Genomic DNA, 13,185 nt, shown 5'->3' on the forward strand with positions numbered 1-13,185 from the left:
CGAAATTCGAATGTGAATGGTGACGTGATCAGGCGCTGGGACTCAAAGTGTGTCAAGACAGATTGTATCCCTTTTCGTTTCTTTTGTAGTACCAGGTACATAACCAATAGCAGCGTCAGAAATAAAACTCTACACCAGAGCCCAGTACGGGCCCGATTATCTCGCCGATATTTGGATGGGTTGGAGGGGCAAGAGAGACCAGAAGAGCTAGGAGAGAATGATGAAGCGACTGATGTCTATTGCGCGGCTGTGAGTGAGATAAACAACATTGAGTGGCTGTTCAGATTGACTGTTCTTGAAAGTAACAGACATGTGTTCTCCCGAACTGAAATTGCCAGCGGTAGATAGTAACTATTTGGCTTTTAGGGTTGATTCGATAATACTGACAACAGGAAGCTGAAATATCACAGCATTCTGGTCGTCAACTCGATACGCTGCACATTCCCTAGGCCGCCATACAGATCTAGAGAAAACGATGTTCCTGGGACGTTTCACAATATGAATCTGACCTAAGTTCAGGCATAGAAATTTGGCAACCTACCTACCATTGAATTTCAACGTTGCCATAAAGTCGAGAGTGCTTGTGATCGTCGAATGATCGTTATGGACAATTCACGCCTCGAAAGTGAGCATGCTATGATTCAAGACATCGATGAGCCCTACATTCCCGGCCTGTAATACCTCTCATCTGCAAAACCTGTATGTTCGGCTAAATAGCCAAAAGCAGCTCAGAGCACTTGGGAGCACTTCCCAGCAGCAAAAGCACCCAGAGCAGCCTTTGATTTTTGCTTTGGGTGCTTTTGTCGCTGGAGAGCGCTCTCCAGCTAGTATCCTTGCTCTGGCGAGTATACATGTTTTGCAGATGCTCCATCAAATACTGGATTGACCAGACTCTCGAACGTGATGTAGTCAAAATCCTGATCCATGTTGAGGTAAATCGAGACATTGATTATGAGCTTGTGTTCTCCTATGAAGCTCCTGCGAGGATGAACGTGAGCGGAAGGTATCAAAAACTGTACAAACACATCATTGAACTAGAGACTAACAGTAACATTGCCTGCTGTCTAGTGTAGAGTATCATTATACACAGGGCTTGACTCGTCGAAGTCGATTCCGGGTCCTCTGTATAACTATTTGTATCGTTCAAGGCAGACCAGGAACCAGTTTCGCTGACCTTAGGGTCCGTGTCATAGCCATTTTAGAGGAGCGCCGAGCCACCGCTGCTAACACCAGCCTACCATAGACTGCGTTATAATACAATTTGATAAGTTTTGGCTTCCGAACTGATTAACGTTGTAGGAGAAATCCGGTGAGTTATATGAATACTGCAGCTTTTGGAAACTACTTGCCTTGAGCATCATCAAGCAATGCCATTATCTGGAGGCTGGCTTTGGGTAATGAGTTTTCATGTGGCTCAATTTTCAAGCGTGTTTTCGTGAGAAGACCAAAGTTCTCGGTCAACAACCGGCTAACGCCTCAAAGAGGACTTCAAGAAGATTTGGATAACTGCAGGCTGGGTTGTATGAAGAGGGGACCTTCTCATGATCCGATGTGGGACTGTAACATCTGCGATCGTTCATCGACCGCGTCACGGTAATGACAGGAGTCCAAGTTTCGGGATGAAAGGCCGAGACTTTCACGTGTCGTTTCGGCCGTTCATGATTCGAGTCACTGTAGAAATTCAAACAAGTTACAGTGGAGCTCTTTCTGCCTTTTAACTTCCATCTTTCTCTGTTTCTCGTTCTTTCTATAGCCGTCTCTTTGGCTGACATTCCCTCTTTTCAAAATGTCCTTACCCGCAACAAAAATGCGAGTACACAGGATGCCAAAAACTCAACCATTTGTACGGTGTCGGTCAACTACAGCTTCAAGCGGGTACTCGATGATAGATGCAAAATCAAGAGTTCGTGAGCATGCTAGGAATATTAGTCGCACATCTTCGAAGAATGCTACGGCTGCTCCCACTTTGTATGTATTTCGAATTAGATCTAAGCGTCTCTCATTCGGTTTCCAGGCGTCCATCTCCTTCACCCGGTTTTCAGCAGATACCGACCAAAAATACAAACATCAACCTACCTTCAGGCCCTGGTCCAGAGCCCAATGCACCTCTGGACCGTACTTTTATCGGTCTGTCTGGAGGCCAGATTTTCCACGAAATGATGCTCCGACATGGTGTAAAACATATCTTTGGTTATCCCGGTGGAGCTATTCTTCCTGTATTCGACGCCATCTACAAATCTCCCTACTTCGACTTCATCCTTCCTCGGCATGAACAAGGTGCAGGACACATGGCGGAAGGGTACGCTCGCGTGTCTGGGAAACCTGGGGTCGTCCTTGTGACATCCGGTCCTGGTGCAACTAATGTGATTACTCCCATGCAGGACGCTCTGAGCGACGGTGTTCCTTTGGTCGTATTCTCTGGTCAGGTGGCTACATCTGCGATTGGCTCCGATGCCTTCCAGGAAGCCGATGTCATTGGTATTTCTCGCAGCTGCACGAAATGGAACGTCATGGTGAAGGACATTTCTGAGCTTCCCAGAAGGATAAACGAGGCATTCAAAATCGCTACATCTGGTCGTCCGGGTCCCGTCCTCGTCGACCTTCCTAAGGATGTCACTGCCGGAATTCTTCGTACCCCTCTACCCTACAAGGCCACCACACCTGGCATCAACCTTGGCCTTCCCATGAATCCTTTACAGGCTTTGGAAGCACCGACCGACGTTGCTTTGATTCAACAGGCAGCTGCACTAATCAACCAGGCTCAGCGTCCCTTGATTTACGCCGGCAATGGTGTTCTTTCATCACCCATGGGACCCAAACTCCTCGCTAAACTGGTACATGAAGGAAACATCCCGGTGACTACCACTCTGCAGGGTCTTGGCGCGTTTGACGAGACGAACGAAAAGAGCTTGCACATGCTTGGTATGCATGGCAGCGCCTACGCCAACCTTGCTATGCAGGAAGCGGACGTCATTATCGCTCTAGGAGCTCGCTTCGATGATCGTGTGACCGGTAAAGTCGACACCTTTGCCCCCGCCGCTCGAGCTGCTGCGCTGCAAGGCCGTGGTGGGATCATCCACTTCGAAATACAGCCGAAGAACATCAATAAGGTCGTTCAGGCCTCTATTCCTATCCTCGGTGACGTCGTCACAAACATGGCGTCACTCGTTCCTTTGATTCAGTCATCTCCTCGACACCAATGGTTTGAGGACATCAAGCAATGGAAGGAGAGGCTCCCATTTACATACACGAAGGCAAAAGCTGGTGAACAGATGAAGCCGCAAGAAGTCATTGAGGAGCTGGACCGACAGGTTCAGGATAAGAAGGAGGATGTCATTATTTCCACTGGCGTTGGTCAGCACCAGATGTGGGCTGCTCAGTTCTACCGTTGGACGCAGCCTCGTCAGATGGTCACTTCTGGAGGTCTTGGTGTAAGTCTACTTTTGAATCACCTTAACACTGCTGAATGAGTTCATCATTTTTCAGACTATGGGCTTTGGTTTGCCTGCCTCTATTGGTGCCAAGGTCGCATCACCACAAAAAATCGTTGTCGACATCGACGGCGACGCATCGTTTAGTATGACCGCTATGGAGCTGCAGACGGCGTCGCAGTATAGCATTGGTGTCAAAGTCCTCATTCTCAATAACGAGTTCCAGGGAATGGTTTTGCAATGGCAAGGTTGGTATTGGTTGTCGCTTCACCCGATGAACATTCGCTCATTCTCGTAATTCGCGTTCCTGTAGATCTCTTCTACGACGCCCGCTATTCGCATACCAAAATGACGAACCCCGACTTTGTTCGTCTCGCTCAAGCAATGAATGTACACGCGATCAGGTGTACGAGTGCTGAAGATTTACCCGCGAAAATGAAAGAGTTCCTGGAATATGATAATTCAAAACCCGTTTTGTTGGAATGTGTGGTGGAGAAGAACGAACATGTGTTCCCGATGGCAAGTTCATTTTTCACTTATTCCTTGGTTGATATCTCATATACTTCTGCTAGGTCCCTGCCGGTAAAGCTCTTCACGAGCAATTCGTCCATCCCACTCTTCGGGAATCAAAGAAGGCGTGAGGGAGTATCAGACGATATTTGTTTCAAACCTGATCCTATTGCTGCCTCTGCTATCAGCTATGTATCATCACAAAAAAGTACAACGTGGATTTTATTATGCTTGCTTATGCCTTTTGATGGGATATCTTTTTTCTTCTTCGGGGTCGTCAATTTTTTGCTTCGCGACACCCTCATGAGCAGCGAGCCGCTAGGTACACATAATTTGCATTGGCTTCTTTAAACATATACATGTATTTCTACCAACATTACCACTAGCTGACCACTAGTTGACCAATTTGTTATAAAAAGATGGTTGCTTGAATTTTCAAAGCATGTGTTTTATGTTTTGTCCGAGACGCTGGTGAAGAAGGATTGATAGTTTCAAGGACGTATGGCGATTCAAATCATAATTGTGCAGCTAATCCTCGCAAAACCCTAATCTCGAAACCCTCTTCTCTTAATTCTTCAAGACCTTTGGAAAACGGCTGACGCGGGGTATTCCAGGATGCCAGATAGAGGTGAAATTTTTGCAAAGGTACACACCCATACGGCCTCGCAAAATCACTCCTCCTTCGAGACCGGATCATCTCTTTCATCGGATCCATGACCCAACTTGGCATGAACAGTCCTTGACTATCGTCGTAATTGATATCTAGCACCAGTACCTCAAGTTTTGGTAACACTACCTCCCCGATCGACCCGGAACTCGACGGAGAGGGCGGAGAAAGTATCTCATATAGAATGTTCACAACGTCTTGATTGTGATGGAAACATACTCCGAATGCCAGTTGGCGGACCATGGGTAAGCCCAGGAGGAACTCTCTGGCTCCTAAGTAGTCGGCAGGGGCGTCAAATACACTACGAATAGTGACCTTTGTCAATGAAGAACCAAAGCATGATCCAGCCAGTGACAACGCAGCGAAATTTGCTAAAGAACCTGGACCGGTTGCAAGACGGAAATCAAAGAGGGAGGGGAAGACGATTGGTGGTTTGGATCTGTCGGGATTAGATGGGACCGGGAGGAGGTCCTGGAATAGCTCATGCTCATGCTCAGGACGCATGAGCACATTGATGCTGAGAGACTTAAGAGACTGGTGTGAAATAGGAAGTAACGCCCCGAGCTGCCCCGAATCTGAACTTGCATATTCTCCAAGAATGTTGCCACGGGGTCTCTCCAATTTGGCATGTAATGCATGGAGGTTGGGAGTAAGTCGCAAAACTTCAATACAATTCCGTACTTCCATACGTTGAGTTCGATAGATGGTAATTTGGTTCCAAGGAAGCCGAAAGGAATCCAAAGATAGGTGAGAGCTCATTGTGACAGAAGTCAGCTTAGGCGCATCCTCGAAGACGTCCATAGCATGGGGTAATGATCGCGCGTTTTGTGGCTCCAAGCTCAAGTTCAACGTCTGGAGTGAGTCTAAGTGTCCTTTCGCCGGGACGAGTCGACTTAGGACTGTTATCGGTATGAAGAGGTCAATAACCTTCCATCGATTGGATACCCCCACTAGCGTGTCCAAACAGCGAAGCCAGTCGTCTCGAGTGGTAGCACCGACATCAGATGGGCAAGTGAATGCAATGGTCAAAAGGCAATTCCTCGTCCGCTCAAGACAAATGCGAATAATTTCAGTAGAGTGACGGGAAAACCTAGCAGCGCGTGCCGACAATCTGAAGTTCAATTCGATGGTAGACCACAGCAGAGGCATTTCCGAGGATATTATCAATCTCCAACGGATACAGATATGTCCCAAATACCAAAGCTGGGCGCAGCCGAAAGGAACAGACATAGGTTCTGAGAGTACTTCATGGAAGATTCGGATGAGGAGTTCAACGGGTAGTCGACAAATGGGAGAATGGCTTGGTAGAGAAACTTTGTGGCCATCGAGCGCCGACTCCAGTACAAGTAGAGAATGTGAAGATCGTATTTTGTTGTTTTCATCTGCACTGGCGGCTTCGCGTAATGGATCTAATGGGCACATAGGATTCTAGTTGACCTTCATGATGTATCATTCAATTTATGTCGAGTCTAACGGTGAATATTCCATACTCACCTTACGCCTTCTGTCGAAGTATCCCAGGAAATTTCAATACAGAGCACTTGCGAGATGTATCTCTGCTTTGTAATTATGTCGTTTGTCATTCCCGCTATATGGCCTGGCTATAGATCATTTGTGCTTCATCATTCAATAATTCATGAACGAAAAGAAAGAGGCCTGGGAATAATGATCAACGCTTTGACCTTTACAAATTACAATACGAAGCCTTTTATCCAGTTTTCTTCAACGGTTTTCGATATTTTGAAAAATCCCGAATCTCTACAGGAGGATGCGTCGAGGGGGCATGAAGACGCCGAAGGCGACAAATCCTGAATCAAAGGTATCCATTACACGAATTCAAGTGACTTTCAAGTATTCATCTCCATGACTCCTCCTCCCATTTAGCTTGGCAATGATAATGAGCTGCATTCAATACATCTCTTATTATGAACCGATGTGCAGGCTCAAACTATGTACACTCCCGAGATATCACGCGGAATCTACTTGAATTCAACAGACAAAATGCAATGCACACTGATGATATCAACCAAGATCAATGACCATTTGATTTCGACCTCTTACCTTTTCTGCCCTTCTTCTGCATCCCTTGCGAGTACATCTGCGCCTATACTGTGGCTACTGTAATGGCCCAAAACGGTGCTGAAGAGCATGAACATGCCGTGACCTTATTGTACCATAGCGGTCATGTCATAGCTGTTATACCTCAGACTCTCGTATACGGTGAATAACCTATTCATCCACTGCGTACAGACTCTGACGGTGCCCAATTAACAGGAATATATGCTGTCTTGGTCCCCGTTTCTTCCTATGTCATGCTGTAGGCTGTCCTCGAACTGTTTATGTTGCAATCAATCAACTTGTACAATAGCCGTAGAGGACTTGCGACAAGAGCACGAAAGATCCTGTTTGGAATATCGATTTTCATGTTCTTACTTTCGACAGTGTACTGGATTGCCTCGGTTTCAACATTGATCCAACTGATCCAAGTCTGGTTCCTTGCTTCCGATCCTGATGCCCACAGCGCACCAAATTATTTACCCATCTTGAATGCCTTGGCCTTAGTAAACGTACGCCCACAATCTCTGCTGGAAGGCAACTATAGTGCTGATGGCTTGGTTATAGTACATCATAACTGACGGAGTAGTTGTCTGGCGTGCATGGGTTTTATGTTCGGGCGATGGTACGAAGGCCTTAACTATGTGTCTGTTCATGCTCGGCCTCGCTACAGGTGTGTAATGCAAACCAATCTCTTTTTCGAGTATCATTGACCCGGAATCCGCCCTTCTACATAGTCTCCGTGACTGCAACGATCGTTATTCGCATTACCCTCATGGTAATCGATACCCAAGTTGGGGAGCTGTTCAACCAGCTGAATCACGGCATCAACGTTACGCAGGTGGCAACTTTGGTGTTATCTCTTCTCACAAACTCACTAGCCACGTTCTTGATATCTCTGAAAGCTTGGTTGGTCCTTAGCCTATAGGCCTTAATTTCCAGTATTAACATAAACTTACATCGTTCTCTAGGAGAAGTCGAACTGAGATACGAGATAACTTGGATTCCGCCGTTGACAGACATTCAAGAGCCGGGAAAATATTCGCACTTCTCGTTGAGACGGGTGTTATTTACTCACTATCCTGCGTGCGGCATCTTTGTTCAAAGAGATAGATTCAGCCTGATGGACATGAAATAGCTTACTGTGTTCGTGTCTTCACTCATACCACTAAAAGAAGGAACCCTTGGTGACTTGTATACGCCCGTTAACATCCAGTTCGCAGTACGCAACTTCAATCAATCAAGTATCTCTTGTTCACTTGAACTAACAACCCACCACCAGGGAATATATCCGGTCGCTGTCCTCCTCCTCGTCACTCAAAACCATACCCTTGACAGAACAGTCCGGGCATTCGCTTCCGGAGTAGAGCAAACTCAGTTTCACCACACTGGGCAATTGGACACAATGCGCTTTCAACGTGGATCCGTGATATCCTTAGAAACCCAGACGAGTGGCAATATTTATTGGTATGGTCGAAAACCTGGGGATAATCTGAGTGGGCTTCCACCGATCCCATCTCCAAGAATCACGTGGGGAGATACAGAGCGGGTGTAGTGACAGGAGTATCCTGGAATATCTGGACAATTTGGTTCCTTTTATTACCTTTTATCACCTAGGTCAATTCACGCTCAAGATGTAGATTGTGGTACTACGGCTTGACAACGTTACACAATTAGAGCCACTGTGGCACAAACCCGAATGAAACCAAACACCATCCGGCGCCGAAACGGCCAACTGTCGCGTCTCGTCATGTTCATGTCATAGCGCGGCGGGATCAAACAAACTCATGTATCTCCGGCCAGATCCCCATGAATTCGGAACATGATGATACGCCACTCGATCGTTGACAAATCTGCGCTGAGTTTGCGCTTTCATCAGCAGCATCTCTTCCTCGGTCGTGGTCGCAAAGCATTTTGTCTCCTCATACATCCTGGTGACCGGTCTGTCAAAATCATTTGACTGCCGACAGCTCTCGTGGCCTGTTGGATTTTCAAGATCCTTCTTGCATTTACCAGTTTCATTCCCTTATACCTAACCAGAAAATTGTGGACCAAGATTCACGAGAGTGCGGAGAGGTTTGTTCCCCGAGTTACTCAAGACTGGGATGCCTGCAGTTCGCTAAGGCACTGAGCAATCAAGATTTTCTATTTACATTGATGAATTCGCTACACATATTTCACATCTGCATAGTCACTCGCGAAGCTTATCACGGTGAAGAACAAGAGGACGAGCGAGACAGAGACAGAAGAGCGGACTGACGAAAAGTGCCGCGTTTCCATTGATAATGGTTTCCCACGATCCGGATGACCAGGCAAGCAATATGAATGAATGAACAACGCTTTGACCTATACAAGTACATGCCATCATGATGAATCAGCGCTTCTGTCTATCCACAAGCTTCAAGAAACCATATGGAGGTACTCGACCTCTCTATCCACTTTTCTGTCTGATACTTTTCAATGGCTCTCAGTATTTCCAAATATCCTGAACCTCTTCGATAAATTTGAGGCATAAGGACCCCCAAGGCAACAAATCCTATAACACCTTGAAACCAAAGGTACCGATTCTTTGTCCAACACGAATTCAAATGACTTTTGAGTATTCAATTATCATCTCTTCGAAGTTAGCTTGGCCAGCAATGATAATAAACATTCAATCTATGACTGATTACATACGGTTGCCAATGCTCTGCTCGTCAAACTACCTCCCGAGATATCACGCAGAATTTACTTGAAGTCAACATATATGCTAAAAATGTAACTCTTCACGTTGCCATAATAGTTCACTGATATCAAACCAAGACCAACCACCTCTTGATTGCTTACGGCCTCCTTCCTCTTTCTGTTCTTCTCCTGCATTCCTCGCAAGCACATCTGCACCCATACCCTGGCTACTGCGATGGCTCAAAACGGCGCTGAAGAGCATGAACATGCAGTGACTTTATTATACCATAGTGGTCACGTCATAGCTGTTATACCTCAGACTCTCGTATACGGTGAATAACCTATTCATCCACTGCGTACAGACTCTGATGGTGCCCAATTAACAGGAATATATGCTGTCTTGGTCCCCGTTTCTTCCTATGTCATGCTGTAGGCTGTCCTCGAACTGTTTATATTGCAATCAATCAACTTGTACAATAGCCGTAGAGGACTTGCGACAAGGGCACGAAAGATCCTGTTTAGAATATCGATTTTCATGTTCTTACTTTCGACAGTGTACTGGATTGCCTCGGTTTCAACATTGATCCAACTGATCCAAGTCTGGTTCCTTGCTTCCGATCCTGATGCCCACAGCGCACCAAATTATTTACCCATCTTGAATGCCTTGGCCTTAGTAAACGTACGCCCACAATCTCTGCTGGAAGGCAACTATAGTGCTGATGGCTTGGTTATAGTACATCATAACTGACGGAGTAGTTGTCTGGCGTGCATGGGTTTTATGTTCGGGCGATGGTACGAAGGCCTTAACTATGTGTCTGTTCATGCTCGGCCTCGCTACAGGTGTGTAATGCACACGAATCTCTTTTTCGAGTATCATTGACGTCGACCCGGGATCCGCTCTTCTACATAGTCTCCGTGACTGCAACAATCGTTATTCGCATTGCCCTCATGGTAATTGATACCCAAGTTGGGGAGCTGTTCAACCAGCTGAATCACGGCATCAACGTTACGCAGGTGGCAACTTTGGTGTTATCTCTTCTCACAAACTCACTAGCCACGTTCTTGATATCTCTGAAAGCTTGGTTGGTACTTAGAGCCTATAGGCCTTTAATTTCCACCACTAATATAACCTTGCATCTTTCTCCAGGAGAAGTCGAACTGAGATCCGAAATAACTTGGATTCCGTTGTTGACAGACATTCAAGAGCCGGGAAAATATTCGCACTTCTCGTTGAGACGGGTGTTATCTATTCGCTGTCCTGTGTCCGGTACCTCCGTTTACAAAAGAAAATTTATACTAATGTAGACTCCATACAGCTTACCGTGCTCGTATCTACATTCGTGCATCTGAAAGAAGGGACGCTTGGCGACTTGTATACGCCGGCTAGCACTCAGTTTGCAGTACGCTACTCTAATTAATCAAGTAGTACAACTTCTCTACTACTAACGCTCACGCAGGGGATATATCCGGTCGTCGTCCTCCTCCTTATCACGCAAAACAACACCCTGGACAGAACAGTCCAGGCATTTGCGTCCGGTTTGGAGGAGACTGACTTTCATCACGCTAGGCAGTTGGACACTATGCGCTTTCAACGTGGATCTGTGATATCCTCAGAAACCCAGACGAATGACAACAGTTATTGGTACAGCCGAAAACCCGGGAATGATCTGAGTGGGCTTCCACAGATCCCGTCTCCAAGTCTTACATGGGGAGCTGGTACAGAGAGTGTGTGAATTGAATGTAATGCTAACTGCTAATAGACAGAATGGCAGCGCTTAGGAGGTGCTAGGAATATCTGGGTGATCTGGTCTATTTATTACCGGACTTGACAATGATACCCACAATTATAGCCATTTTGGCACCAACTATACTATCATGAAACTAAACACCCGCCGACACTGACCACAATAATATCGCGTCCGTATCACTATGGCCAGTGATCCAACGAGCCCCTGTATCTCCGATTAGCGCTATCAGCTCCTCCATAAATCCGAAACATGATGATACGCCACTCGATCGTTGGGCAAATCTGCGCTTGAACAGCGATCACAGTTAAGTTTGCGCCATCGCCAAAAGCATCTCAGCCTCTCTCCCTTTTCCTGCTTTCCCGTGGTCGCAAAGCATTTTGTCCCCCCATACGTCCTGATATCTGCAATGAGTCAAAATAGCGATGAGGAACATGAGCACGCAGTCATTCTGCTGTATAACAGTGGCCATGTCATCGGTGTGATATTACAAACCTTCGTATACGGTGACCTTTCTATCCTCCATCATTGATTCAACAGTTTCTGACGGTGCTTTCCATCAGGTATATATGCTGTTTTGATTCCTGTTTCTTCATATATCATGCTGTGAGCCATAACAGTATCGCGGCGATGGACTCACTTAGCTCGGATGTCAGCCGCAGAGGACTAGCAACAAGAGCGCGAAAGATACTGTTCGGAATGACGATTTTCATGTTTCTACTTTCGACAGCGAACTGGATTGCCTCGATATCAACGTTGATTCAACTTCTTCAAGCCTGGTTCCTCGCTCCAGATCCTGATTCACGAAGCGTTCCAACTTATTTGCCCTTTTTCAGCGCGTTGATCTTGGTGAACGTACGTTTGTTCCCAACTTTGAGGTTGTGAGGATGGTAAGTCACGGTATTGATTATTGCTTGTAGTATATCCTTACCGACGGAGTCGTCGTCTGGCGAGCATGGGTACTATGTTCAGTCGACGGAACCAAGAGTTTGATGATGTGTTTTTTCATGCTCGGCCTAGCTACAGGTGCGCAAATAAATCTCTTCTTCTCAGATTTGTCAACCAAGGAACGTTGAATCTTGCAGTTTCCGTCTGTACAACGATTGTCATCCGAATCATTCTCTTGATCGACAGGAGGCGGTCCCCGGAACTGAACAGTCGACTGACCCAGGGCATCGACGTTACGCAGGTGGCAACTCTGGTTCTATCCCTCGCAACAAATTCCCTAGCCACCTTCTTAATATCTTTGAAGGCTTGGTAAGTTCATATAACAACTAATATACATTTCTTGACCTATTCAAGGAGAAACCGAACTGAAATACAAGATAAATTGGACTCCACTGTTGACAGGCGTTCCAAAGCCGGAAAAATTTTTGCTCTCCTCATCGAGACGGGCATCATTTATTCCATATCTTGCGTGCGCTTTCTTCTTGAAATTGGAAGAGAATGCTCTTATGCTGAACCCACCCGATACAGCTCACGGTGTTGATGTCTACACTTATACCATTGAAAGAAGGTACATTGGGTGACTTATATACCCCTGTAAACACTCAGCTCGCGGTATGCAACCTCTGGGTTTGATTAATTCAAAATATCTATACTCAACGTCACTACTGTCCCAGGGAATTTACCCAATCGTCGTTCTCGTTCTGGTAACACAAAATCACACTCTTGATAGAACTGTCCGAGCGTTCGCTTCCGGGATAGAGCAGACTCATGATCACTATAGTGGGCAGTTGGAAACAATCCGCTTCCAGCGTCAGTCATCCACTACAGATACTATGTTGCTGTCAGGAAACCAGTCCAGTGAGGGAACTTATTGGAATAGTCAAAAACAGGGAGATCAGAACGGACTTCCACCGATCCCATCATCGAATATTACATGGGGTGAAATCAGCTTGAGGGAAAATGCGTGAAGGCGACGGGATCCTGATCAGGAGGCATGATATCGCTAGCATTGAACCCTTTTGGACGGATTCAACTTTGCGATCCAGTATAGCTTTATTAGATGTATAACTAAGTAACGCCACAGTACCCTCAAAAACATTGTGATGACAAAAACTTTACCATGCCATCTTCCTATTCCTCTTACTCACTATTCGGTCACATACTT

At 46.1% G+C, this 13,185-nt stretch overlaps 5 protein-coding genes across 5 annotated transcripts; 4 read left to right on the plus strand and 1 right to left on the minus strand.

Annotated features, from left to right (window-relative positions):
- Nucleotides 1–1,349: 1,349 nt before the first annotated feature.
- Nucleotides 1,350–4,264, plus strand: C8R40DRAFT_234443 (acetolactate synthase). The gene is made up of 5 exons (XM_046234424.1): nucleotides 1,350–1,968; nucleotides 2,015–3,431; nucleotides 3,487–3,679; nucleotides 3,745–3,950; nucleotides 4,004–4,264. The coding sequence occupies exons 1-5, from the start codon at nucleotides 1,787–1,789 to the stop codon at nucleotides 4,070–4,072; spliced, it is 2,067 nt and encodes a 688-aa protein (XP_046085984.1). The 5' UTR covers nucleotides 1,350–1,786; the 3' UTR covers nucleotides 4,073–4,264.
- Nucleotides 4,265–4,373: 109 nt separating this feature from the next.
- Nucleotides 4,374–6,278, minus strand: C8R40DRAFT_234462 (uncharacterized protein). Its single transcript, XM_046234425.1, has 2 exons — nucleotides 6,103–6,278; nucleotides 4,374–6,045 (listed from the first exon to the last, which is right to left on the minus strand). Exon 2 carries the CDS (start codon nucleotides 6,028–6,030, stop codon nucleotides 4,456–4,458), a length of 1,575 nt encoding a protein of 524 aa, XP_046085985.1. The 5' UTR covers nucleotides 6,031–6,045; nucleotides 6,103–6,278; the 3' UTR covers nucleotides 4,374–4,455.
- A 10-nt stretch (nucleotides 6,279–6,288) lies between these two features.
- Nucleotides 6,289–8,439, plus strand: C8R40DRAFT_1251788 (uncharacterized protein). Its single transcript, XM_046233708.1, has 9 exons — nucleotides 6,289–6,427; nucleotides 6,493–6,828; nucleotides 6,883–6,925; nucleotides 6,977–7,175; nucleotides 7,231–7,336; nucleotides 7,401–7,572; nucleotides 7,635–7,749; nucleotides 7,802–7,885; nucleotides 7,946–8,439. Exons 2-9 carry the CDS (start codon nucleotides 6,732–6,734, stop codon nucleotides 8,216–8,218), a joined length of 1,089 nt encoding a protein of 362 aa, XP_046085986.1. The 5' UTR covers nucleotides 6,289–6,427; nucleotides 6,493–6,731; the 3' UTR covers nucleotides 8,219–8,439.
- Nucleotides 8,440–9,562: 1,123 nt separating this feature from the next.
- C8R40DRAFT_1171008 (uncharacterized protein) lies at nucleotides 9,563–11,060 on the plus strand (the record flags this gene model as incomplete). The annotated part of the gene is made up of 7 exons (XM_046231629.1): nucleotides 9,563–9,659; nucleotides 9,714–9,756; nucleotides 9,808–10,006; nucleotides 10,062–10,167; nucleotides 10,238–10,409; nucleotides 10,475–10,727; nucleotides 10,785–11,060. 7 exons carry the CDS (start codon nucleotides 9,563–9,565, stop codon nucleotides 11,058–11,060), a joined length of 1,146 nt encoding a protein of 381 aa, XP_046085987.1.
- Nucleotides 11,061–11,299: 239 nt separating this feature from the next.
- Nucleotides 11,300–13,078, plus strand: C8R40DRAFT_234503 (uncharacterized protein). The gene is made up of 8 exons (XM_046234426.1): nucleotides 11,300–11,578; nucleotides 11,636–11,678; nucleotides 11,729–11,927; nucleotides 11,993–12,098; nucleotides 12,158–12,329; nucleotides 12,375–12,489; nucleotides 12,549–12,632; nucleotides 12,695–13,078. Exons 1-8 carry the CDS (start codon nucleotides 11,482–11,484, stop codon nucleotides 12,986–12,988), a joined length of 1,110 nt encoding a protein of 369 aa, XP_046085988.1. The 5' UTR covers nucleotides 11,300–11,481; the 3' UTR covers nucleotides 12,989–13,078.
- Nucleotides 13,079–13,185: the final 107 nt, after the last annotated feature.

The sequence above is a fragment of the Lentinula edodes genome (genome assembly GCF_021015755.1).
Source record: "Lentinula edodes strain Le(Bin) 0899 ss11 chromosome Unknown C8R40scaffold_19, whole genome shotgun sequence".
Taxonomy (NCBI): Eukaryota; Fungi; Basidiomycota; class Agaricomycetes; order Agaricales; family Omphalotaceae; genus Lentinula; species Lentinula edodes.

Excerpts from the sequence above, each read along its gene's own strand:
- C8R40DRAFT_234443 (XM_046234424.1), top strand. The coding sequence starts at position 1,787 with ATGTCCTTACCCGCAACAAAAATGCGAGTACACAGGATGCCAAAAACT. Across the intron at positions 1,969-2,014 it reads GCTACGGCTGCTCCCACTTT|GCGTCCATCTCCTTCACCCG; the intron begins GTATGTATTTCG and ends TTCGGTTTCCAG. Across the intron at positions 3,432-3,486 it reads TCACTTCTGGAGGTCTTGGT|ACTATGGGCTTTGGTTTGCC; the intron begins GTAAGTCTACTT and ends ATCATTTTTCAG.
- C8R40DRAFT_234462 (XM_046234425.1), bottom strand. The coding sequence starts at position 6,030 with ATGTGCCCATTAGATCCATTACGCGAAGCCGCCAGTGCAGATGAAAAC.
- C8R40DRAFT_1251788 (XM_046233708.1), top strand. The coding sequence starts at position 6,732 with ATGGCCCAAAACGGTGCTGAAGAGCATGAACATGCCGTGACCTTATTG. Across the intron at positions 7,337-7,400 it reads CATGCTCGGCCTCGCTACAG|TCTCCGTGACTGCAACGATC; the intron begins GTGTGTAATGCA and ends CCTTCTACATAG. Across the intron at positions 7,573-7,634 it reads TTGATATCTCTGAAAGCTTG|GAGAAGTCGAACTGAGATAC; the intron begins GTTGGTCCTTAG and ends ATCGTTCTCTAG.
- C8R40DRAFT_234503 (XM_046234426.1), top strand. The coding sequence starts at position 11,482 with ATGAGTCAAAATAGCGATGAGGAACATGAGCACGCAGTCATTCTGCTG. Across the intron at positions 11,679-11,728 it reads GTTTCTTCATATATCATGCT|CCGCAGAGGACTAGCAACAA; the intron begins GTGAGCCATAAC and ends CTCGGATGTCAG. Across the intron at positions 12,633-12,694 it reads CTGTAAACACTCAGCTCGCG|GGAATTTACCCAATCGTCGT; the intron begins GTATGCAACCTC and ends CTACTGTCCCAG.